This window comes from Sarcophilus harrisii, chromosome 3 (assembly GCF_902635505.1).
Source record: "Sarcophilus harrisii chromosome 3, mSarHar1.11, whole genome shotgun sequence".
Classification (NCBI taxonomy): Eukaryota; Metazoa; Chordata; class Mammalia; order Dasyuromorphia; family Dasyuridae; genus Sarcophilus; species Sarcophilus harrisii.
Window position 1 is genome coordinate 245,056,606 of NC_045428.1, and position 23,957 is coordinate 245,080,562.

A 23,957-nucleotide genomic window follows, 5' to 3' on the forward strand; every position below is an offset into this window, starting at 1 on the left:
CTTTAGTATCTTCAATATGTCCCAGACTGACGATTTCATTTTCTTTGTATTTTAAGACCTGTTGTTGCACTAATAGATATAGACATATTTGAAGTGGATGCTGAAGCACGACAGAATATTTATAAGGAAGTCATTGCAACCCAAGGACCATCAGATGGCACAATATTGGTCTCCATCAAAAGCTCATTACCAGAAAATTATTTTTTTGATGATATCTTGATTGATGAGCTTCTCCAGCAATTTGCAAACTATGGTGAAGTTATCCTCATAAGGTAAGTGCAACATTTATTAATTATAATCTAATCATGAAGCTTTTACTATAATTCCAAAGTACCTAATGATTCATGACCTAATTCATTTTTCAGTTTATCTTCAGATTAAACTGTTCCCATTTTTTCAAGATAAACTAGACTACATAATGCAGATGTAAGAATGTTATAACTGCCTTTTGTTATTAATAATTTTATTTAGTACCTACCTTTGTTGTTTCAAGCTAAAAATAAGGCATAGTGCTAGAAAAATTTAGAGATTTTAAAATCTAAAATTTTTACTTAAAAAATGTAAAGTGAAATTGGAAATATTCTTTTAAGTGAAAACTATACCAGAATTTAGATAGGAGCTACAAAGATAGAACTAGAAAATACTATGAAAACTAGAAATTCTATGAGAATTAGAAAATTCTAACCACTGTGCTAGGCAATGGGAAATAAAAATGCAAAGAATTAAATAATCTCTTTTAGTCATAACCATTTTAATAGTAAATAAATCATTTTTTTAAAAGGTAAAGTATTCAATTTGGACAACTTTCAAGCTATTTAGTCAATAAGTATTTATTAAGCACTATGTGCCAGGCACTGTCCTAAGTAATGAGGATACATAGATAGTCTCTGCTCTCCAACAGCTTACAGTTTAATGGAGCCTGCAACATTCAAGCAATTACCTACAAACAAGATATATACAGGATAAATTGAAGGTAATCACTTGAAGGAAGGAGCCACCATTAAAGGGGAGTTGAAGTAAACTACAACATGAAGATAAAGAGGGACAGTATTCTAGCCATGGGTTATATATAGCTAATTGAAAATGCCTTAAGTCTAGAGCCAGGAGAGTCTTATTTGAGGAGCAGCAAGGAGTCCAAGGTCACTAGATTGCATAGTGGGGGATAGGATGGCATAGAAGGGGGAAAAGAGAAGAAAGAGAAGCAAGAAGACTATAAAGGTCAGAGGGAACTAGGTTGTGAAGAACTTTGAGTTGGAGCTGATGAGTTTACCAAGTAAAATAGTATTGAGGGAAAAGAGGAAGGTGCAGGATAAATGCAGAACACCCACCTTTATCCAATGTGACCTGGTGAAGACCCAACAAAGGATACTAAGAAGGGTTAGACAGGTAGAAAGAGAACAAGGAAAAAGGTAGCCTTAGAAACTAAAGAAGAGGATATCAAGGAGAAGAATGTGATCAACAGAATAAAAGGCTGCAGATATCAAGAATTTTTATTTCCCATTCTCAGCTTTCTCATTAACCTGAACATCTTCCCCAAATGGGACATGTGCCCAGGTTTCTTCTCTTATAAAATGTGCTTTTCCAACTTTGAAATAATATTAAGAGAGTGAATAAATATGTGAAACTTTGAGCTTTCTGGTAAGTTCAATTCTTTCAGGTTTGTTTACTCAAGCATTTGTTAATATATCAACTGTATCTAGTATAATAAGCTAGACTACATGATGCCTATTTACTATTTATTTAGAGATGGCATATGCATCCACATGAACATGTTTGTGAAGATAGATTTCTTATATCCTTAAACATAATATGAGAAAATTAAACATGATTTTTGTAAAGGGAAAAGTCATGTAACTTAATGTGTGAGTTCTTTAGATCCATAAGTATTTGGATAAAGTAGCTACTTTTAGATTTTTAAAATATCTTTTAAAGTCTATACCTGAAGACATTTAAATAGCTTGTCAATGAGACAGTTATTGAGATCAGGGGCTGACTTAGACTTAGCACAAAGCCTTAAATGCTTATTGACTGATGTGCCCATTTATCTTTGTTTTCTGTTTCTTAGCAACCACCTTATCCAAAACAACAATCCAAATCATACATCTAAGACTTTTAAGTCTTATTTAATGATCTAGAAAAGGTTCCTGGTTATCGTTCAAAGACTCTACTATCTAAATGGCTTCTGTTTTGTGAGGATGGGTATTAAAAACAAATTAAAAACCTTGACTTGTCTATACTTAGAGTACTGTGGGCAATTCTAATTATACTTGACATTTTTAGCCTAGAAGGTTCATAAAATCAAAGGAAACACTGCATATTGAAAGATTAACTTTGCGGTATGCAAAAAGGAAGACTGAAGTGCTTAAGATTGTCAAGTATTGGGATGGGTAAATAGAAACTTCAGATATCATTATTCTTGAATTCCAGAGGAGATACGAGGCAAGGAAGTTCAACCTTTGAAGAGGCAGATTTACCTTAAAGACATAACAAGTAACCAACTTTAAAACCACCATACTGCAAAGAGTGATAGGTTGAAAATATAGGATGTTGCCAGCCTATCTATCATTTAAGAAAAGCTAGGGAAAAACACTAAAGAATGTGAGGATATGATTTTCTTATCGATATAGAATACCATCTAACAGGTATCTACATTGTATAATCCATAGTAGCAGTTTTTATAATCTTTTATGTATATGTAAGATTATCTTTAATTCTTTTCTGTTATCTGCAAGGATACTCCAGAAAATATACATAAAACTTGAAGAAAATTGAAGGACTTAATACGTTTCAGTTGATATTAAGGAGCAACTTATTACTTTTATGTTGAACAAATTGAGTATCGGATAGTTAATATCTCATTTCATAAGACTACAGTTAAGTAGTTATGGCAGTCATACCATGGCCTTTGAGCAGAAAAATGATAATCTACTTCAGCAGCTTTCCCTCTAAATATCCATAATTAGACTGTTAAATTTCTTTTTTCATGTGACCTTAGAAAAATGCTGTCTCTAAACCTAGAAAAGTTTCTCTAAGGAAAAGACCGATATTTATATTTTGTTTCTTTTCCTAACATTAAAGAGCTATGTTTAATATTTGGCTTATAACTTACCTTTGAAATTAGGGATTTATTAAAATTACCCCTAAGATTTTTTTTTTATCTTTTGGTATTCACACAACCATAAATTCAAATGAATAAATCAGTGAGGTGTCAATTGCATTGAGGTACAGTAAAGATAACTGGCATCCTTTGCAATTATTTTAAAGGTTTGTAGAAGACAAAATGTGGGTAACGTTTTTGGAAGGAAGTTCTGCTCTGAGTGTCCTGAGCCTCAATGGTAAAGAGGTAATGTAATCTTTATTCAATTTAATAAACATTTATAAAATGCTTATATTGGGTAAGGTACTGTTTTATTGATTCTAAAAGATTCTGAAATGGTCTCCTAAGCAGATTTAGAAATATTTATTTGTTCTAGTCATGCTAGTAAATAAAAAAATAGGCATTCTTAGTCTTACACAATCTTAGATAGAAATATTTTCTATTTAAGTACAAGTGTCAGACATACCATACTTCACAGTATAATCATAAAATATACCTGCCAATGGGTATCATAATTATAGCAGACTACATATTTTCATACATGCATAGATAAATAGATTGCTTTAAGGTTTACAAATCACTTTCTGTAAATCATCTTATTTGACATCCTGAGAGATTAAATGACTTGCCCATGACTATATAGCTAAGAAGTAAGATTTGAATCTTTGTTTTCTGACTTCCAAGTCCGACATTCTTTCTACTTCCTCACACTGCATCCTTATATAATTGTTGTTGTTTTTTAATTATAGTTTGTTGTGTAATTGAAAATTTTAAATATTTTTCAGGGAGCATTTGTATATCTCCTATAGAATATGCAGTCATCTAGCACTTAGCTGGTGTTATGAAATAGTGAAAATGAAGCCAGGTAGGAAGAAAATCATTCAATTCAGTTTATCTCATTATGTCCCTATTTCTTATAGATAAGAATTTTTAAAATTTCATCAATAAATAATTTTGGTAGCTTATTAAATTTTGGTTAGACTATCAAAACTATTCTTTGTTTGAAAATATTACTGACTTATTAGCTACAAATCATACTATTGGCATACACAGAATTGTCTTAATTTCTACAAATTAGGCTATCAATAAATTTATTATGCATGCTTCCAGTCAGATCATTAATTTCTGAAATATATAGTCATTAGGTTAAACTGGAAGAAAACCAAAAGTAACTCAGGAAAATTATTTACTGTGATACATGAACACATTCTCATTATTATGTATTACTTAAATTAATCACCACCCATAAGTTGAGTAGAACATTTTTTTGTGTGTGTGTTCTTGGCACAGCCTGATGGAATTTTTAATATATTATTAACTTGTATCATAAACCACTACTTCTGTTATAATTAGTGCTGAAATATAGAGAAAATGTATTTTTTTTTTTAAGAATTATTCATCACATATTTCCAGGTTAGATTTCACTAAAAGGTTTTAAATCAGTACTTTAATGGATCTGTGTTATCAATGTGGATTTTCCCTACTCTGATGTAATTCAGAACTCATTGCTATTTTCCATTCTCTGCAACTTGTCCTTGACTTCCTATAAATCTTCAGTGGTAAAGAGTTGTAGATTTGGGAGTCAGGGAGACTGGGATTGTAATTCTGATCTTGACACTTACTAGCTCTGTGACCATCAGCAAGTCACTTTTAACCTCTCTGAGCCTTAGTTTTCTCATCTGAAACTTAAGAATTAGGTAATAGTTTTTACTTAAGAGTTTTTTATGAGAGTCAAATGAGGTAATTGAGATAAAAGTAGATAAAATTCCTTGTAAAATTTAAAGTGCTATAGTTTTTGTTTTGGTTTGGTTTTTGTTTTTAAATTACAAAACATGCTGGAGGCTTTGTGTAGTTTTGCTAATGTCATGTGGGTACCAGTAGAGAACACAATCTGTCTTCCTGTTCTCTCTCGTTATTTGACTAATCCATCTATTTTTTCCAGTCATGCTTCTTTTTTGTTCTTTTATTATACTATTCTTTTGCATAATTCTTTGGTATTATTTATACCTATTTATGCCCATCCCATGTCTTTCCATTACATTTGGGAATTTTGATCCTTTGAAAACTGTTCTTTGGTGCCATTTGCAATGCTTAAAAAATAAAAAACAAACACAACTACCACTACAATAAAAATATGAATAACAAAAATCACCAGAGTAGTTAAATTCAAAGTTGAGAGAGAAGATACTAGCAGTTGGGTACACGGAAAATTTCATGTAAAAAGTGATGCTTTAGTTGCATTATAAAGGAAGGAGGAATAGCTCTGTAGAGAAGGTGATAGAAAAAGTCAAATAGGGAGTAAACTTGCTTTGGTGATTGGATATATGAATTTGTAGAGAACATAGTTAGCTTGGTTGCCGGATTTCCTCCAGCTCACATTTTCTCTTATTCACATTTGGTACATGAATAGTAGCAGATCAGGTGGATGATAAGACTATCCACAATTAAGACTTCAACATGGCATCAACATCAGTAGGCCAGGAGTATAGAGGAATTGGTTAACTAAGGAGTTGAGATTGGGAAAGAAGAAAAGAAATGTGATAGTTTGGAAGAGTACGTGAGAGATAGAGAAGAAGTGAGGTTGAAGAAGACTTAGGACAAATAAAGCATAGGAAGAGATGAAACAATAGGAGGGTATGAATATGATAAAATCATTTTGTAAATTTGTTTAATTAAAGTAGGACATTTGAAGGTGAGCATGAGGTAAAGAATGAGAGCTGTGTACACAATAACTGGGAAATTATTGTGAAGTAAAGGAAGTCTCAGGAATTAAAGAGATTGAGGAGTTGAGAAGGGGAAGTTAGAATATGTAGAAGGTATTAGACTGAAGAGGAAAACTTGAATTCCTTAGAAAGGAGGGCAGATTCCATAGGGTCGAATAAATAACTGCTGTTAGAATTTTGGCCAAAAAGTTAAAATGGATTGAATTTCAAATGGAAAGAGTATTGATTGATGGCATCAAACAAGGAATCTGGAATTGATAATGGTGAGCAAGAAGTATTCCAACTGTCACTCTTGGATCAGGATGAGGAGTGAGCTATGTAACCAGTAGGAGAGAGAATGGTTTGGGATTCCATATCATCTGGTGGATGCCAGGTCTCCACAAATAAGAATAGACAGGAGTCCAAGAGGAAGAAGTCTAAAATGAAAAGAAATTTTATTGAAGAGAATGCGTTTTCCAAGTTTACAATGAAAGTAGGTGGGCTGGGCTGGAGTGGGACATAAGAGGAAATACGACAAGTACAGGTTTAGGTGGGATGCAGCATACACTTTGGTAGCTGGTGATTCATCAAAGCTGGGTGAATACTATTCAGTGAAGGTTCTCTTCCTGTTGTGACTCCATTTATCACTCCCTGAGCAGGGAGCAGGGAAGGGCTCCTATCCTATCTGCTCTGCAGCCACTCTGGGGACTGAAGAAGAATGGAACAAAAATATCTTTTATGCAGAAGGTTTAATTTTCATATTGATAAGTTTGTATTTTTCCTCCAAATAAAGGTTTTAGATCGAATCATAACTATTACCTTAAAAAACCCAAACTGGATTGCTGACTTGGAAAAAGAAATGAATTTGGAGAAAATTAGCATTACATTGCCAACATCAGCAAGCTCAACTTTGCTTGGTGAAGATGCAGAAGTTGCTGAAGATTTTGTCATGGAAGGTCGGTTGATTGAACAAGTAAATTTTATAGCTCTATATCATTCATGGGATCATAGATCCATAAGTGAAAGGGAGCACGGAAGCCAATTTTTCCAACCTTCTCACTTTATAGATTAAGGAAACCAAGGCCCAAGGAATTTAAGTGACTTGCCCAAGGTCATACAGGTAATTGTCAGAGGTAGAATTTGAACCTACATCCTTTGATTCATAGCTAGTTCTCTTTCCACTTTAGCTTACTGCTTCTAGCAGTCTCATATTTATTAAAAAGCAGTATCTTCTTTATAATGCCTTTTTTAAAAAAATGTTATGCCAAGACACTTCTAAAAATTTCATTGAATTCATTGTTCATTGTTCTTTCTCTTCTACTTTTTTGGGATATGCATTAATAGTGTCCATTTTTATTTCATATGCATTTCTTGTTTCAAATACTAAAAAACAAAACTTAATTTGAATGTCAGTAAGTCATATGCAAATATAAATAAGAATATTTTATTTTGTTATTGTGATAAAGCCAGAAACTGGCACTCTGATCCCTCTACTTTCAATATGAATTTGAAAATGGCAAATTCACATATGATATTTAAGTAACATAACACAGCTAAAGAAATCCACTTCCTCCCCATTGCCACCTTCCCCTATTGCTCATTAAGTAATCTCTTTTGATTTATATTTGAGAATACACAAGTGAGTAATCAGTATGGGCAGGGATGGATAAGCTTGATCTATATTTTTAGACAGCATGATTGATAAAATCAGAGAACTCATCAAAGTAGAAAATAGAAACTGTTAAACTGTTAGAGAGATTTGAATGATAAACACATGTAACCATTGTATAAGTTTGGGGCAGAACTTAGTTACTTGTTTTCCCAGAAGATGAATGGGACAAAGAAATAGCATAGAAATGAAAGTACACCTTTACATTCTCAAATTCATAGGCTCTGCTGGGCATTTTCTTCCTTAAGCTATCTTTTATAATTTTATATAATTTTAATTAGCAATAAATATATTGGTTATTGAAATATTATATTCAAATGACTTCCTATAAATTGTATTGTTTTTCTAGAATTGAATTATTTCTTACCCTTTATAGAATTGTGTAAGTAAATTTGTCAAACAGAACAACAAGGACTTGAAATGTTGAAAAGTAATATTACAAGTATATATACATTAAAATACATATATGTAATAAAGATGTATATGTATAAAAATATACAAGTATACAAAATGATACAAATCATTAATCACATCTTTTTAATGATACATTTTGTATACAAAAATATGTATATGTAATAAAGTATACTTGTATAATTCAAGTATACTTGAAAAGTATATAATGATCTCCTGGTTCTGCTCATTTCATTTAGCATCACTTCATGTAAGTCTCTCCAAGCCTCTCTGTATTCATCCTGCTGGTCATTTCTTATAGAACAATAATATTCCATAACATTCATATACCACAATTTATTCAGCCATTCTCCAATTGGTGGGCATCCTTTCAATTTCCAGGTTCTAGCCACTACAAAAAGGGCTGCCACAAACATTTTTCCACATACTGGTCCCTTTCCCTTCTTTAATATCTCTTTGGGATATAAACCCAGTAGTAACACTGCTGGATCAAAGGGTATGCACAGTTTTATAACTTTTTGAACTCAGTTCCAAATTGTTCTCCAGAATGGTTGGATCCGTTCACATCTCCTCCAACAATCATCATTATTTTTTCCTGTCATCTTAGCCAATCTGAGAGATGTGTAGTGGTATCTCAGAGTTGTCTTAATTTGCATTTCTCTGATCAGTAATGATTTGGAACACCTTTTCATATGAGTAGAAAGTTTCAATTTCATTATCTGAAAATTATCTGTTTATATCCTTTGACCATTAATCTGCATTTATTTATGAAGTTGGTAGGTGGCTTGAGTAATTTAGTTCTTCAAATTCTGGTTTCTAAAATTTAATCCTTTGAATTATAGAATTAAGGATTACAGAAAGTAAGACCTTAAAAAGAAAATTTAAGTGTCAATTATAGAAGTTTGTTAGTAAAAGAAATGTTTTTTTCTTTAGGTGATGTTGATGACTACAGTACAGAAGTGGAAGAAATTCTTCCTCAGCATCTACAACCAGCTTCAAGCTCTGGTCTTGGAACCTCCCCAAGCTGTTCCCCTCGATCCAGCCCCTGCCAGTCCCCTACGATAGCTGATGCTCCTCCACCTCCCCTTCCTGCCAGACCAAGCCGAGGTCCATCAAAGGTTTCTGGGCCTCCTGGGCCTTCTGTTCCTTCACAAAGCAAGTATCCTTGTACATTAACTTAGTCCTGTGTGTGGTTTTTTTCTATACATAATGGAAATATTTTTGACATTGCAAGTAGGACAGAGAACTATCTTTTCTGCATCAGAACTTCATTGAAGATCTGGAATATACAGGAGACTCCAAAAATCTTAGTGCAGTTTTAAGCTATTAAAGCTTTAAAAGCTGAACTGTACTTTTGGCACATCCTGCCAAAGAAATTCATTCACATCACCAAAATCTAATTTTTTCATTACATGTCTTTAGACCTTGACCTGATATTATTATCAGATACATGTGTTAGGTATTATTCTGCTATAAATTCAATTATTTGCACTTACTTTTATGTTATTATGGTATCAATTTAGGCCCAATGGTGTATCTACTGTACCTCCTAGCTACTTAGATAGTAAAACAGAGAGGAGACAAAATCTCATAAGATGTGAATGTTTTACCAAATGATATTCTTCCCACTGTATGTACTTTTCAAGAAGAATACCTTTAGAAATAAGAAAGGAAGGGTAGGGAGTGATTCTTCCCTACTCTGGAAGTAGATATAATCATTCTGGGGAAGGGTAGGATGGATTGTAGATCAGTGCCACATTAAATGAGCTTCACATCTCACTTCCAGAAAGTACAGGGATTCTACTTTTAAGGAAACTATGACATTAAGGTAATGTTAGAAGAAATACCATCATAATACTAAGGGAAATGGGCCCAGAATTAATATACTGATTTCATTTACAGGGTAAAGGCAAAGAGAAGGGTTAGCAGCCTGTTCACCTGAAACCAAGTCTATTAGGGAAAAGAAGCCACTTGTGAGAGGTTGGCTAGACACCATGGCTTCTATGCTTGGTAGATAACTTGGTGGATAATTCTAGTATATTGAAAAGTAAAGAGGGGAAAGTACTGTGCCATTAAACTAATACCCAAAGAGAAAAGAAGAAAAGAGTTTTGTTGCCTTTTTCCTATGATTTATTTAACCAGCAAATATTAAACACTTGGACTAGGTGAAATACAAAGATAAGAATAAAAGTCTCTATTGAAAGGATACACAGTAATTAGAAATAAAATAGTAATTGAAATGCTTGTTGTTTTTAGATTTTCTTGAATTTCAAAAAATTCTTTTTTTTTTTTTTTTTTTTCTGAGGCAATTGAGGTTAAATGACTTGCCCAGAGTCACACAGCCAGGAAGTGCTAGGAAGTGTTAAGTGTCTGAGGTCAGATTTGAACTCCGGTCCTCCTGACTTCAGGGCTCTATCTACTGCGCCACCTAACGACCCCAAATTATCTTATTTTTATTGATACTTTTTGTTTTTATATCATGTGCACTTCCAAATATCTACTTTCTCCCTTCCCTTCCCATGAGTTACCCTTTGTAACAGATTTTAAAAGAGGGGGGAAAAAGGCACTTCAGCAAAACTAGCCAAATCATTGACCACAGCTTAATATATGCATACCATATTCCTTCCTCCATCCTGAGGGGAAGAAAGTGCATTCTCACTTCTTTTTTACGGCCAAACTTGTTCATTATATTTTCACAGTAGAACTACTCTTTAAAACAGACTTACTATTTAAATTCTTCTTGAGTTTCATCTTAGAACCAAAGAATTTTAGATCTGGAAAGTACCCTAACAACTTTGGTCTTTTTCACATTATCACTGAAGAAATTGAGACTTAGAGAAGGTATAACTTGATGAGACTGACCCAGGTAGTTGCAGAACTAGAATCTTCTCCTTGACTTATTGAGCTTTCCACTATATTCTGCTATTATATTGCTGACTAAGCAATTGAACTCTTAGTGCATCTGAAAGCTTTAGGAGCCTTACACACATGTTAAATAATATCATTAGCAACTTCCTTTGGTAGAACTGAACCACTTGGAATCCCCCCCATGCTACTTTATCTATAGATGTTCTTTAGTGACCTAGATTCTAGTTGCAGTTCTAACTTAGCTTTAGACATCGTGTCTTAAATTTTCCACTTGCAAAATGAGGGTATCTAGTTCTTTTTCTGCCTTTTTGAATTAACTTCCTCCTCCAAAAAAAAAAGTAATTATCTTAAAGTACATCAGGAAAAATAATTTTTCAAATAAAATATATGATTTGTTTTGTTGTTGTTTTTTAGGCTCTCCTGTTGAGACTCAACCAGTAGTAGCACAGAAAGAAGCTGTCCAAAGCCTGGAGCCTAAACGCCCTCCGCCTCCTCGTCCAGTTGCCCCACCTACACGTCCAGCTCCACCACAAAGACCACCCCCTCCTTCAGGTAACTGCATTGTTATTTATTGTGTGTGGCATGAATTTTTTTCTTTTCCAGTAGACTTTTTAAAAATTATACTCAGCCCTTTTATATTTCAGTATTTTGGTTGTTTTTAAATCTCTGGCTCTTATATCCTAACTCATTTCTGTCAGCCTTGTCAGCCTTTTCCTGAAACATATAGTAGACATTACCAAATATAAAATGAATGTTTGTAAATGAGATTTTTCTAACATAATTCTTTTCTATCCCTATTAGTTTGTATATATTTGAGGGTTTTTTGTAATTGGATATAATAGTTAGGTATCTAGAGTTTCTTATTGAAATCTAGATTTTTTTTTTTTTGTGCAAACCAGTCTTAATCAGTACTAATATTTAATAATAACTAATATTTCAGTACTAATATTTAATATAATCAGTTCAGTAATTCTTTACAATTTATTATTAAATTTTGGATTAATAAATTGTGCATGTATGTGTCTACGTGTGTGATAAAAGAAAGTTTCTCTCTTAGGAAAACACCTTTTTTCTGTGAAGTGTTAATAAGACATCAGATTATTCGAAGTATATGCATATCCATATTGGCTGCCATCCATAGCTCTTAGATCCTTTGTGTATTCCTAGATAATTTATTTAAAATGATAAATGGTTTTAATTAGCATTTAAACATCTGATTCTCCTAACTTCTACTTCTGTTATTGATTCTGTTTTTCCATTGTGCTGCATACTTTTCCCATGACTTTATAAAGGGAGTAGGAGTCCTGCACCTTCTAGAAAGGAATTTGGAGGTAACAATTTATATGTGTTAGTAAATCTGGATTTTGGTGTGTTCATAATATTGACTGACATAGAATTCTCCTTTTAGACAAAGGATATTTAAATCTTAAGGGTTAAAACATTGCTTCAAACTTAAGAAGGAATTTTTTCCCCCTATCATTACAGCCTTGAATATAACTGGTTAAGCCATCAGTTTTCTAGATAGTTACTACTTGGTCTGGTTCACTCATAAAATTCAACAACAGCTCTATTTCAGTGAAGAAACGTGTGATGCATAGTCGACAAAGAGGAGGGTTTAGTATTGGGAAGACCTAGATCCAAGTTCCATCTCTTATACACAGTGGCTCAGTGACCCTGAACAAGTTGTTACTCTTGGTACACTGAACATCTCAGTTAGACTCTTTAAATTATAGAATGGCTCCTAATCTCTTTTGGTAGAGAATGTTTCCTCACAGAAGATTACTTCTACTAATGAAATCACACATGTAAACAACAATAAAAAATTATTACAGAGTTTTATATAGAAGAACATCTTAAGCGTCAAATAAATCTTGCCTGTAATAGTTTTTGATTCAGAGTTTTTACTCCATTACTGAAATGCAAGAATTTAAAAATATTTGTATTGGACTATTATTATAAACAAGCATATTTCTTTTTATTATCTTCTACTATAATTTTTTTTAAGCCCATTAACTTTAACAAAGTACTAATAAAATCTTCCTTTTCTTTTTCCTTCTGGGTAAGACAGTAATTTCAAAGACTATTCATATGCCATTACACAAAGCAAATATTTCGACCTTTTCAAATTTCTTATCACCACATATCCAACATTGAATGTTTGTGATTATAGAAGAATTAAGTTGCTTATAGTATGTTTCTCTGTCATGCAATTCTGTTTAAAAATCTTTAAATTTTTAATGTTAGTTTGAAATCTAAGATAGTAAATTTTGCATACCTTTATTGTTGCTTGTCATAAATCATGTCATTCATCTCCTAAATCTTTAAGAACTATGTACTTTTATTTTCTTTCATTAGAAAGAATGAAGAAAGAACAGTTAATCACTGTTAGCAGTGTTACTTTTAATTAGAAGTTTCAATTTCTATTGAAACCACACAAAATATTTTAATTGGAAGAAAAATTTTAAATAGTTTGATTCAATTTTCCAGGAAAAGAATAAGAAAAAGTATTATACTATAAAAGAAAATTTGCACAGGATATTTTATTTTTTCTATTGTATATATCAGGGTAAGCAAAAAGAAGCTTATGTTATAAAAATAGCAAAATAGTTTCATTAACACATTTTCTGCAAGGTACAACTCTAGAGAATTTCTAGTTTCCTTATACAGAATATTAATATTACCTATGTACCATTGCCCTCATATATTATTTTCTAGTTAAATTTCATGTACATAGAACATTAATTCAGGAAAGAAAACATGATAAATATAAAAAATTCTCTGAGTGACTTAAATAGAAATTTATAACTCAATAATAATAGTGAATATTTTTAATCTTCATATTTATCACTCACTGGAAAAATAACCTTACTAATGCAATGTATTTAAGAGTTTAACAAACTCTTTAATTCTTTATCAAAATTCACTTTCTCATATATAGTCTCTTGGCAATTCAGAATGACATAGCAGCATCACTCAGGCACTTAGACCTTTTATATAAACTGGTCATTATTATCATTTAATGTTAATACTAGAAATATAACTTAGTCTTATAAGAAATAAAGTTGAGTCTTGGTGTTTTTCCTTTTAAAGAATGGGACAAGCATGAAATAAAATATTCTTTGTCCTTGCTATTCTGTAAAATCTTACATAGAAATATATAAGGCCATTGAGAGTTAGAAGCTAGAATAGGTATCCATAAGTGTTATTTCAACTTGGTTTGCCATAATTGCCTTAAAATATTTAAAACAACAAAAATCACATTATTAAAAAGTGTGTTTAGTTTAGAAATTATTTTAAATTGTGCCTCTTTTGTGCTTGCTTTCCATATTTTTCTGCTTATGCTATGCAATATACAGCTTCTATTCTTTCTCTAAAAAGGTCTTGGAGGTCCTCCCAGCCCTGGGGTAGCTAGGCAAGAGATGGAAGGTAACAAGACTTTTGCATTGTAGAAATGTGTATCTCATTTTATCATCTCAGTACATTGCTTTCCTGTATCTGAAAATATTCTTTTAAGATTCTGTCTTCATGTTTCTCCTTTTTGTGTATTAACTTCTTATTTTTTAGCCTTTTCAGAATTTGTCCATTTATCTTTCATAAAATACCAATGCTACTTTATTAAAATTTTCTCATATATTTATTTGGAATCTTTTCCTTTTAAATGTTACAGAATATTGCTATAATAAAAGTTCTTGTTTTTTTTTTCATACAAGTTAAAGATTTATGAATATGTGATATTAAGAGGAAGTTTTTTAAACTAGTCAATGTATTTAAGCCATGTAATTAAAAGTCCTAGAATATAATATATAGATAATGTAAGTGGCTTATATAAATGACTTTCTAATGTAGGATAGCTCTAATTGTTTCTAAGCGAAATTTCATTTAAAAAGACTAAACTCTGGTTTTGAAATTTAAAATTATCAGAAGAAAAGAAAGTGGGCAAATTTGGTCCAGGGTCTTAGTTCATAGATCTTGTGCTCTGATAGTTTTCTCCTTCTATTTTTCAGATTTCATCTTTCATAGTTATTTACACTTAAGCCTGCTTTAACGCTATTTGCTCTTGCTATATTGATAAAGCAGATTCTTCTTATACCTCATCTGGGAGAGTTAATTATAATGATGCTAAACAGTCATCATTATGAGATAACATGATCCATAATATTATTGTATTGCATGAACCCCAATGATAGTATTATATATTGAGACTCCAGTTTAATTTTATAGTAATCATATATAACTTGAATAATTCAGAACTTGCTTAAAGGAAAACTGTGTTTGATGTGGCCTAGAAAAATGACCAGGTACTGTTAATTTATCATTGTACTGAAGAATCAAGTATTAAGAAAAATCTTCCCTTGAATAGGTCAGAAAATTGCTATGAATGGCACTGTGTTTTACCATGAGTATATCTGTGTCAGAACCAAAAGCCAAAATTGTGTGCATTTGTCTTAAAGGATTTTTTGAAATGCACGTTCTAGTTTTTCCATATTGCAGAATGATATCTGAAAAAATACTGTCAAAAACCAATTAACAGAATTGTGTTAGTTTCGTCCACTGTAATAATTTTATCTAAAACAGGCTTAAGAAATTTCATTCATTCATTTCATGCCCTTAGAGTTTTCATTTAATTAGAAGTGAAATTATGCCATGAAGTATTATTCTCCAGACTGATTTTCCTTTCTTTCCTGTTCAAAGCACCCAAAAGCCCTGGAACAACACGAAAAGATGTTTTAGGTAAAAAAAAACACAGAGATCAAAAAATCTTCCATATAAACTTAGACCATAAAATAGATTTCTAAAATATATACTTAAAAAAAAAAAAACAACGATATCTTTATATTTTTATTTTAGGACGTAATCAGCCCTCACCTCAAGGAGGACCAACAAGCCCAGGAATTGTTGGGTACAATGCAGCAAAGCCGGTATGAATTAAATCCTGCTTAATTTACTACTGAAAGTATAAGACAAAAAAATACCAAATAAATTAATTTAAATATATGGTTAAGTGTCATGCTAGTGAAATTACAAAGGGCTAAGCAAAAATAATATCAAAATTCAATCCTATCAAAAGGATAGAAAAGACCAAAAAATCCCTCTACAATTTCAGGGAAGTAGTGGGAAAAGTGTGAATGAAATGATCATGAAATTATCAGGCTTCTAATTTTAAAAAAGTAGTCATTAAAACTATTTTGTTAAAAAGAGAAAAGCCGATCTGTGGGTTAAACTCCTCTAAGCAAGAAACAGAAGCAAGTTCAAAAAGAATTGTAATATATATTATTGTATATGTTGTTTATAATTGTAATATAAATATAAGAATATAAATTACTGTGAGAAGAACTCCTTTTTACATGAATTTCTGAGAAAACTAGAAAGCAACTAAAGATAAATTAGGATTAAACAAACATCTTACACCATATGCCAAAATTTGCTCAAAATGGATACAAAACCGGAACATAAAGTTATATCATTTAAAAAGTTATAAAATAATATTAGATACCTTTTTCTTTTTACTTAATAGTATTATATTTTTCCAGTTACATGTATAAATAGCTTTCAGTGTTCATTTTTGCAGCATTTTGACTTCAAATTTTTTTCTCCCTCCTCTTTTTTCCTCCTCTTTCTCCAAGACAGCAAGCATTCTGATAAAGGTTATACATGTGCAATCATTTTAAACATTTCCATATTAGTCATATTGTGAAAGAAAAACAAGAACAATTGGGAAAAACCATGAGGAAAAAACCCCCACAAATAAATTTTACAAGGTGAAAATAGTATGCTTTGATCTTCATTCAGTCTCCATAGTTTTCTCTCTAGATGTGACTAGCATTTTCCTTCCCAAACCTATTGGAATTATGATCACTATATTGCTAAGAAGAGCTAAGAATGAAGTTGATCAATATATAATCTTGGCTATTATTGTGTACAGGGTTCTCCTGGTTCTCTTTACTTTACTCAGCATCAGTTCATGTTAGTCTTTTCAAGTTTTTCTGAAATGCACCTCTTCATCATTTCTTATAGAACAGTTATAATCCATTACATTCATATATATCAGGTATCTTTCAAATCAGTGACTAACTGAAGAAGTCATTTAAAAAAAGGATAGAAAAGACCATGAAAGATAGGCAGACAATTTTGACATCAGTACGTATAATTTAACAGTTTTAGCACTAGTAAAATCAATTACTATTTATATAAGTAAAGGAGAAATCGTAGAGGGAGAAGATCAAATGAAAAATCAGTACAGGTCACAGAGTATTGAAAATGAAATATATCTCCTACCTTGTTACAAAGATGTATATAGAAGACCTACTAGAACACTGAATATTATTTATATCAGCAGAGCTTCTAGACTAGTTTTTGTTTATCTTTGTCCTGTAATAGGGTGGAGTAGGAGATAAAGTACAGTGCTGAAACAGTTGGATTGTACAAAGATGTCCTCAATGAAATGTATTGACCACATGGTAGGAGACATATCTTGGCAGCAAGGTGATAGATTCTAAGTGTGGCATGAGGCAGGCATACATTTTCAGACATGCCCAGTGTGTTGATTTGTTTTGCTTAATTGTTCTTTGCTGCAAGAGTGAGGTCCTGTATAGGGAGTTATTGAGAATGGTGGCAATATTTTTTAAACTTTTAAAAAATAAAGCAAATCAAGATAGAAAAATATATAGGGAGTAAAAGATGACTAGAAGAATATAAAAAGAAGTAGCTGGGACCTCCTTAAGTGTAATAAAACTAGATACTTTGGAGAGTAGAGAGTTGGGAACCATTAGTAAAGTGAGGAGTTAAGTTTATGAGTAATTTGTAATTTGGAAAGTAATTAGAGTAGAGATCCAGGACTAGGAGTTATAAAAGAACAAAGTAGCCATAAAGGGTAGGAACTCAATTTAGCATTTATTTTTATTTATTTTATTTCTTTTAATATTTTATTTTCCCTGTTACATGTAAAACAGGTTTTTTCCCCCAATTCTCTACTTTCCTCCCTCATCCCTCACATTGAGAAGGCACATGTCAAGTTCTGCAAAACATTTCCATGAAAGTCATGTTGCAAAAGAAAATATAGATTCTACCTCCCCCCAAAAAAATTCTCAAGAAAAATAAAGTTTAAAAAAAAATATATGCCTTATGAAGGGGTGCTCCAAATCGTTATTGATCAGAGAAATGCAAATTAAGACAACTCTGAGATACCACTACACACCTCTTAGATTGGCAAGATGACAGTAAAAGATAATGACAAATGTTGGAGGGGATGTGGGAAAACTGGGACACTGATACATTGTTGGTGGAACTGAATGGATCCAGCCATTGTAGAGAGCAGTTTGGAACTATGCTCAAAAAATTATCAAACTGCGCATACCCTTTGATCCAGCAGTGTTTCTACTGGGCTTATATCCCAAAGAGATCTTAAAGGAGGAAAAGGAACCTGTATCTGCAAAAATGTTTGTGGCAGTCCTTTTTGTAGTGGCAAGTAACTGGAAATTGAACGGATGTCCATCAATTGGAGAATGGCTGAATAAATTATGGTACATGAATGTTATGGAATATTATTGTTTTGTAAGAAATGACCAACTGGATGATTTCAGAAAGTCCTGGAGAAACTTACATGAATTTATGTTGAGTGAAATAAGTAGAACCAGGAGATCATTATACATGGCAACAAGATTATATGATGATGGATGTGGCTCTTCAACAATGAGATGAATCTAACCAGTTCCAGTTGTTCAGTAATGAAAAAGATCAGCTACACCCAGAGATAGAACTATGTTAAATGAGTGTGAACCACAACATAGCATTTCCACTTTCTTTTATTATTTGCTTGCATTTTTATTTTCCTTCTCAGGTTTTTTCCTTTCTTTCTACATCTGATTTTTCTTGTGCATGAAAATAATTGTATAAATATATATACATATATTGGATTTTTAGAAAGTATGCTTCACTCTGTATTCAAACACAATCAGTTTCTCAGGATATGGATAACATTTTTCAACATTAGTTCTTCAGAGTAGTCTTGAATCATTATTTTTTTTTAAATAATAGCTTTTAAATAAAAAGTATGTGCAAACATAATTTTCAACATTCATCCTTACCTCTATGTATATGTTAAACATGTAAAATTCTTTTATACATATTTCCACATTTACCATGCACAAGAAACATCAGATCAAAAAAGGGGGGAAATGAGAAAAAAAAATAAAAGCAAACACAACAACAACAAACACAACAACAACAAAAAAGGTGAAAATACTGTGTTGAAATCCTCTTTCTGGATACAAATAGCTTCTCTCCATCACAAGTCTAATAGAATTGGTCTGAATCACCTCCTTACTGAAAAAAGCCAAGTCCTTTGCAGTTGATCTTGGATCATTGTATTGCTGAGAATAGCAAAGTCATTTATAGTTGATCATCCCACAATGCTGCCATTACTTTGTACGTTTCATTTTGCATGAGCTCATAGAGGACTTTTCAGGTTTTTCTGGGACCATCCTGCTCATCATTTCTTATAGAACAATACTATTCCATCATAATTACATTTCACAATTTATTCAGTCATTCCCCAATTGATGGGCATCCCCTCGTTTTCCACTTTTTTGCCCTGAAAAAAGAGTTGCTATAAATATTTTTGTTCATATAGCTATTTTTCCCATTTAAAAAAAAATCTCTTTTAGGATACATACTTAGTAGTGGTACTGTTAGCTCAAAGGGTATACATGATTTTATAATTCTTTACGCTCTACAGTTCCAAGTTGCTCTACAGAATAATTAAATCAGTTCACAGTTCCATCAACTATGCATCAATGTCTCATTTTTCCATATCCTCCCTAACATTTGTCATTTCCCTTTTTCTGGCTCATTAGCCAATCTAATAGGTACCTCAATCAATTCAACATTTATTAACAACCTACTGTTTGCCAAGACAATGTGCTAAATCTAGACTATACAAAAACTGAACAGTCTTCCTTTCAGAATTCTTACATTCTCCAAAAAGAGTGTAACATGCACATCTAAGCTAATATAAAATAATTTCAAGAGGTGGGAATTAAAGACAGGGTGAGGTAGGAAGGCTTTGAATACAAGAACAACCTCAAGCTGAGGTTTGAAGAAAGGTAAGGACTATAAAAAGAAGAGGTGAAGAGGAACATCTGTCATATTTATATCTATCTATCTATGATTAGTGTTAAAAAGTTAGTAGGGTAAAGTGCTTTAACTCATGGCTATGTCTAACTATTGCAATTTGATATACTAAAAGAAATATTCTTGGTGTATCTCAAGGCTTTTTGCTTTCATAGGTCTAGCAAAGCAGATTGTGTAATGAAAGGTAGTCTCTTTCTATGAACAAGATCTAACAAGACCTCAGTGCTTTTCCCACCATGATGAAATCCTTTCCCCCGTATCTTCTGCATAGTAGCAATCTCCTAATTTCTTTTTTAAATGTTTAAAATAAATTAATTTTAAAATAACTGCTATTTTGCAATAACCTTCCCCTCTAAGAGGATTTTCCTGTATAATAAATGCAGTTAGCCATTGCATTCATTTATTTTATATTTTAAATTTATTCTGTCTTGCCCTACCAAGCTCCAGTCTTAGATTATTCCTATTATCCACTGCCTTGGCTCCTATTAACATGCTTCTGAACAAAACTGGAGAAAATCACAAAGCCATGCTGTTTGGTTTCACTGCAAAATCATGTTGCATATCTCAACTGAGCCTTCAAGTTATAAGGCAATCTTTTTATAACACCCTAATCAATTCATTTTCTTGCTCCACACAGCACTTTTCTAGACCTTTTCATCATTTCTCCAACTTGTAACAGCTTCCTCTCCTCAGGCCTTTCAACTGTAGAGGAAATATTTCATAATTTCACTGAAAAAAACGAGGCCATTTTGCCAAGAATCCCTCTTCTCCCTTCCTTCTTATCTATCATTATGCCAGTCCTTTCTGCCACAATCTCCTCCTTTACCCCTGTTTCACATAAAGAAGTGGCTCTTCTCTTTACCAAAACAAACATGCACAAATGGTCTCATTCCATACCTTTTTTTTTTTTTTTTTACATTGGCATATTTTGGTAAACTAGTTTATTTAAAAGAAAAAATTTTTTAGAATATTTAGCATATTCTCACTGATATCTACATAGATATAAAGAGCTGATAAAGAGAGGAAGCAAGATTTGTCCCTCAAATCTCTGTCCTGAGTACTCTTTTCATCTCCTTCTATACTGTTTCATTTGGTTATTGAATGAAGTCCTGTAAGTTCAATCATCATCTGTTTGCAGATGATTCTCAGATATTTATCTAACCCCAACTTCTGTCTGACTGATGAACTCACTTCTCCAATTATTTATTGGATATCTGTAACTGAATGTTCCATAAACATCTTAAAGTTCAGAAGTGAACTCATTCTCTTTCTTCCAAAACCCTCCCATCTTCCTAACATCTCTATTACTGTACAAGACACCACAGTCCTAGTTACCAAAAATCACACACCTACATGGCATTTATAATGCCTCATTTTTTCTCAACTCCAATATCCTATTTCAAATCCTATTGATTCGGCCAAATCCACTTGGATATGTCCCCTTTTCTCTTTCATCACTGCCATCACATTCATCAAATGACTCCTTTTGATTGACCTTCCTACTCCAACTCATTCTCCACTCAGCTGACAAAATGACTTTCCTAAAGCACAGGTCTAATCAGGTCACTCCCTGATTAACCAAATCCACTGACTCTGTTGCATCCAAGATCAAATATAAACTCCTCTGTTTAGCTTTTAAAGTCGATAGCATAAGAGCCCATCTATCCCCTTCTTATAATTTATTCTCTTCCAGGTACTCTGCTATTGAGTAACTGATCTTCTTGTAGTACCTCACTCCATTTCCAAGCCTTGAGTGTTTTCTCTGACTATCTCCTATGCTGTCCCTCTTCATCTTAGCCTCTTGGCTTTCCTGGCTCCCTTAAGTCTTAACTGAAATCTTACTTTTTATAAGAAGGCTTTCCTATTGCTCTTTAACTGTTAGTACTTTCTGTGTGAGATTACCTTCATATTTTAATTCATTCTTGAATGTGTGTATGTGCATATGTAAAATTTTTTGCACATTGTAAGCTCCTGGAGAACAGGAACTGTTTTTGCCTTTCTTTGTATTCCCCCCCACAATGCTTGGTACATAGTAAGAACTTAAAAACAAATACTTGTTAATTTGACTTGACTCATTCCATAACTTTTATTGAGAGGAGAGAAGAGGCATATTTATTTCATCATTAATCCTCTGGAATCATAATTGGTCATTTTATTAATCTGAGTTCTCATGTTAAAGAAAATATTTATAATGAAGTTTATGCTTATTTGAAATAAATTAATTTCACAAGTTTTTCATTTGCATTAAGATTATCCCACCACGTGCTGGAGTAATTAGTGCACCACAAAGCCTTGCCCGTGTTTCTGCTGGGAAGCTCACTGCTGAAATCCAAAGTAAAGCAACTGAATTACCAAAAGGTAACTACCTTAGAAGTAACCAGTTTTCCCTTGTTTTCCTCTAATTCTTTGATTGATGTTTGCTGATTAAATAAAAGCCGTAACAATAATGAAAAAATTTTCCAAGCCCTGAAATTATCTATATTCTAATACATTTTTTATTAAGTGCCACAGACTAAAATTGTTACTTCTTGGGAAAAAGGGACCAGGATGTCCCACAAGTATTGTATTGTACTGAGGAGAATCAAACACGGGGTCTCTAGAAATTGGTAAACTTTCCGCTATATTTTTAGGTTCAGCTTTACTTCCTGAACCACTAAAGCCTCAGACTGTCACTCCTGCTCTGCCCTCCTTTACTCTACCTGTTCAAAAGCTTCAGGAGCCTCTTATTCCTATAACATCAACTATGCCTCAACCCACTTCTCAACAAAATCTTGAAGCACCACCACAGCCACCGCCACGTAGCAGATCATCCCACAGTTTGACTCCTGAATCTGCTTTGCATCAACAACAAGTAAGTATATATTAAATATGTTATCTTCAGTATTTATTTTTGTCTCTGTATATGACCTTCATTAATTTGATATAGAAAGCCAAGGTTTTCCACAAAGAAGGCATTTTGTAATTTTATTTACCATAAATGGCTATTCACTAAGGTGTCTGTTCTGTGCAGCAGACATTAATTGAGGTAAAAAAAAGATTGAATGTGATATTGTCCCTGCCTTTATGGAATTTGCAACCTAAAATGGATATGTGACACATGCACAATTAAACTATAATTCTAAATACGTGAGATTTATAAACAAAGTACTAGGTGAATTCTAAAAAGGGACATTTCCTTGTGAAGTAAGAGAATTAGGGCAAACTTCATAGAAGAAGTAGTATTTACTTTTTTTTTTTTAAGTTACCAAGACTGAAGTATCAATCTTAGAATTAACATTATTTTAATAGAAGAAATAATTTTGGTTTTATTTTGTATGCTTGGACATTTGCCAAAATTATATCCTATGATAATACTGTTGCGTGTGATTTATGAGATCTCATTAGTTAGTTATTATATAAGTTGGACATTGAAAAGTTGTTAACCCTTTTATCTTTGCTTTTGTTTCTTAGGAAAACAGATTTGAACCATTTAAATTTAGTATTGCCACCAAGAATATATTACACTAAACATTTAAATAAATCATTGATCTCATTGATTGAATAGTTCCCCAGATACAGATTAGAATCTATCCATACCTACACATATTTTTCTGTCTCATAAATCAGCTTTCATTTTTCATAAATGAATCAGACAGAATGTGAATGAATGTTGGATCAAACATTTTCAAGGTTGTCAGTTTCAAATGAGCAGATATCAACAATAGTTTGTGGGAATTTTAGCAAACTTTTGGAGTTATTGGGCCAACTTAAATGGATGGGATGAAGAACAATAGACATAAAAATGAAACAGATCCCAAACTAGATCTATCACTGATATCTCATCAAAACCAGTACCTTCATTTACTCCAATTTTGTAACATTTTTACTCTGTCTTACCCAGGTGTGTGGTGGATGGTCATTGAGATCCTTGCTCTGCCAAAATAATTTTCAGATTGAAAAAGCTTGAAGGTCTCTAGTGTTAAGTTAATATATACACATACATATATAAGTGAATACATGCACATATTTTCAGTCAAGTTGAAATTTATTATTTTTAGGTTTACATGCAGAGTACGTTATAAAATAATGGAAGTTAATGTTT

The 23,957-nt window shown here is 32.4% G+C and overlaps 1 protein-coding gene across 8 annotated transcripts in view; it reads left to right on the forward strand.

Moving 5' to 3' along the window:
- The window catches only part of SYNJ1 (synaptojanin 1), a 117,624-nt gene that overhangs the window by 82,998 nt on the left and 10,669 nt on the right, over positions 1 to 23,957 (forward strand). For 4 of the 8 annotated variants that reach the window (XM_031959349.1, XM_031959350.1, XM_031959354.1 and 1 more), the window contains exons 21-31: positions 57 to 272; positions 3,265 to 3,343; positions 6,593 to 6,755; positions 8,813 to 9,034; positions 11,162 to 11,299; positions 12,040 to 12,078; positions 14,126 to 14,173; positions 15,440 to 15,478; positions 15,596 to 15,666; positions 22,126 to 22,234; positions 22,507 to 22,727. In XM_031959349.1, coding sequence (XP_031815209.1) covers positions 57 to 272; positions 3,265 to 3,343; positions 6,593 to 6,755; positions 8,813 to 9,034; positions 11,162 to 11,299; positions 12,040 to 12,078; positions 14,126 to 14,173; positions 15,440 to 15,478; positions 15,596 to 15,666; positions 22,126 to 22,234; positions 22,507 to 22,727 — 1,345 coding nt within the window. The remainder of the gene's footprint in view (positions 1 to 56; positions 273 to 3,264; positions 3,344 to 6,592; positions 6,756 to 8,812; positions 9,035 to 11,161; positions 11,300 to 12,039; positions 12,079 to 14,125; positions 14,174 to 15,439; positions 15,479 to 15,595; positions 15,667 to 22,125; positions 22,235 to 22,506; positions 22,728 to 23,957) is intronic. The other 4 variants (XM_031959353.1, XM_012544401.3, XM_031959351.1 and 1 more) reach the window with 3 other exon arrangements.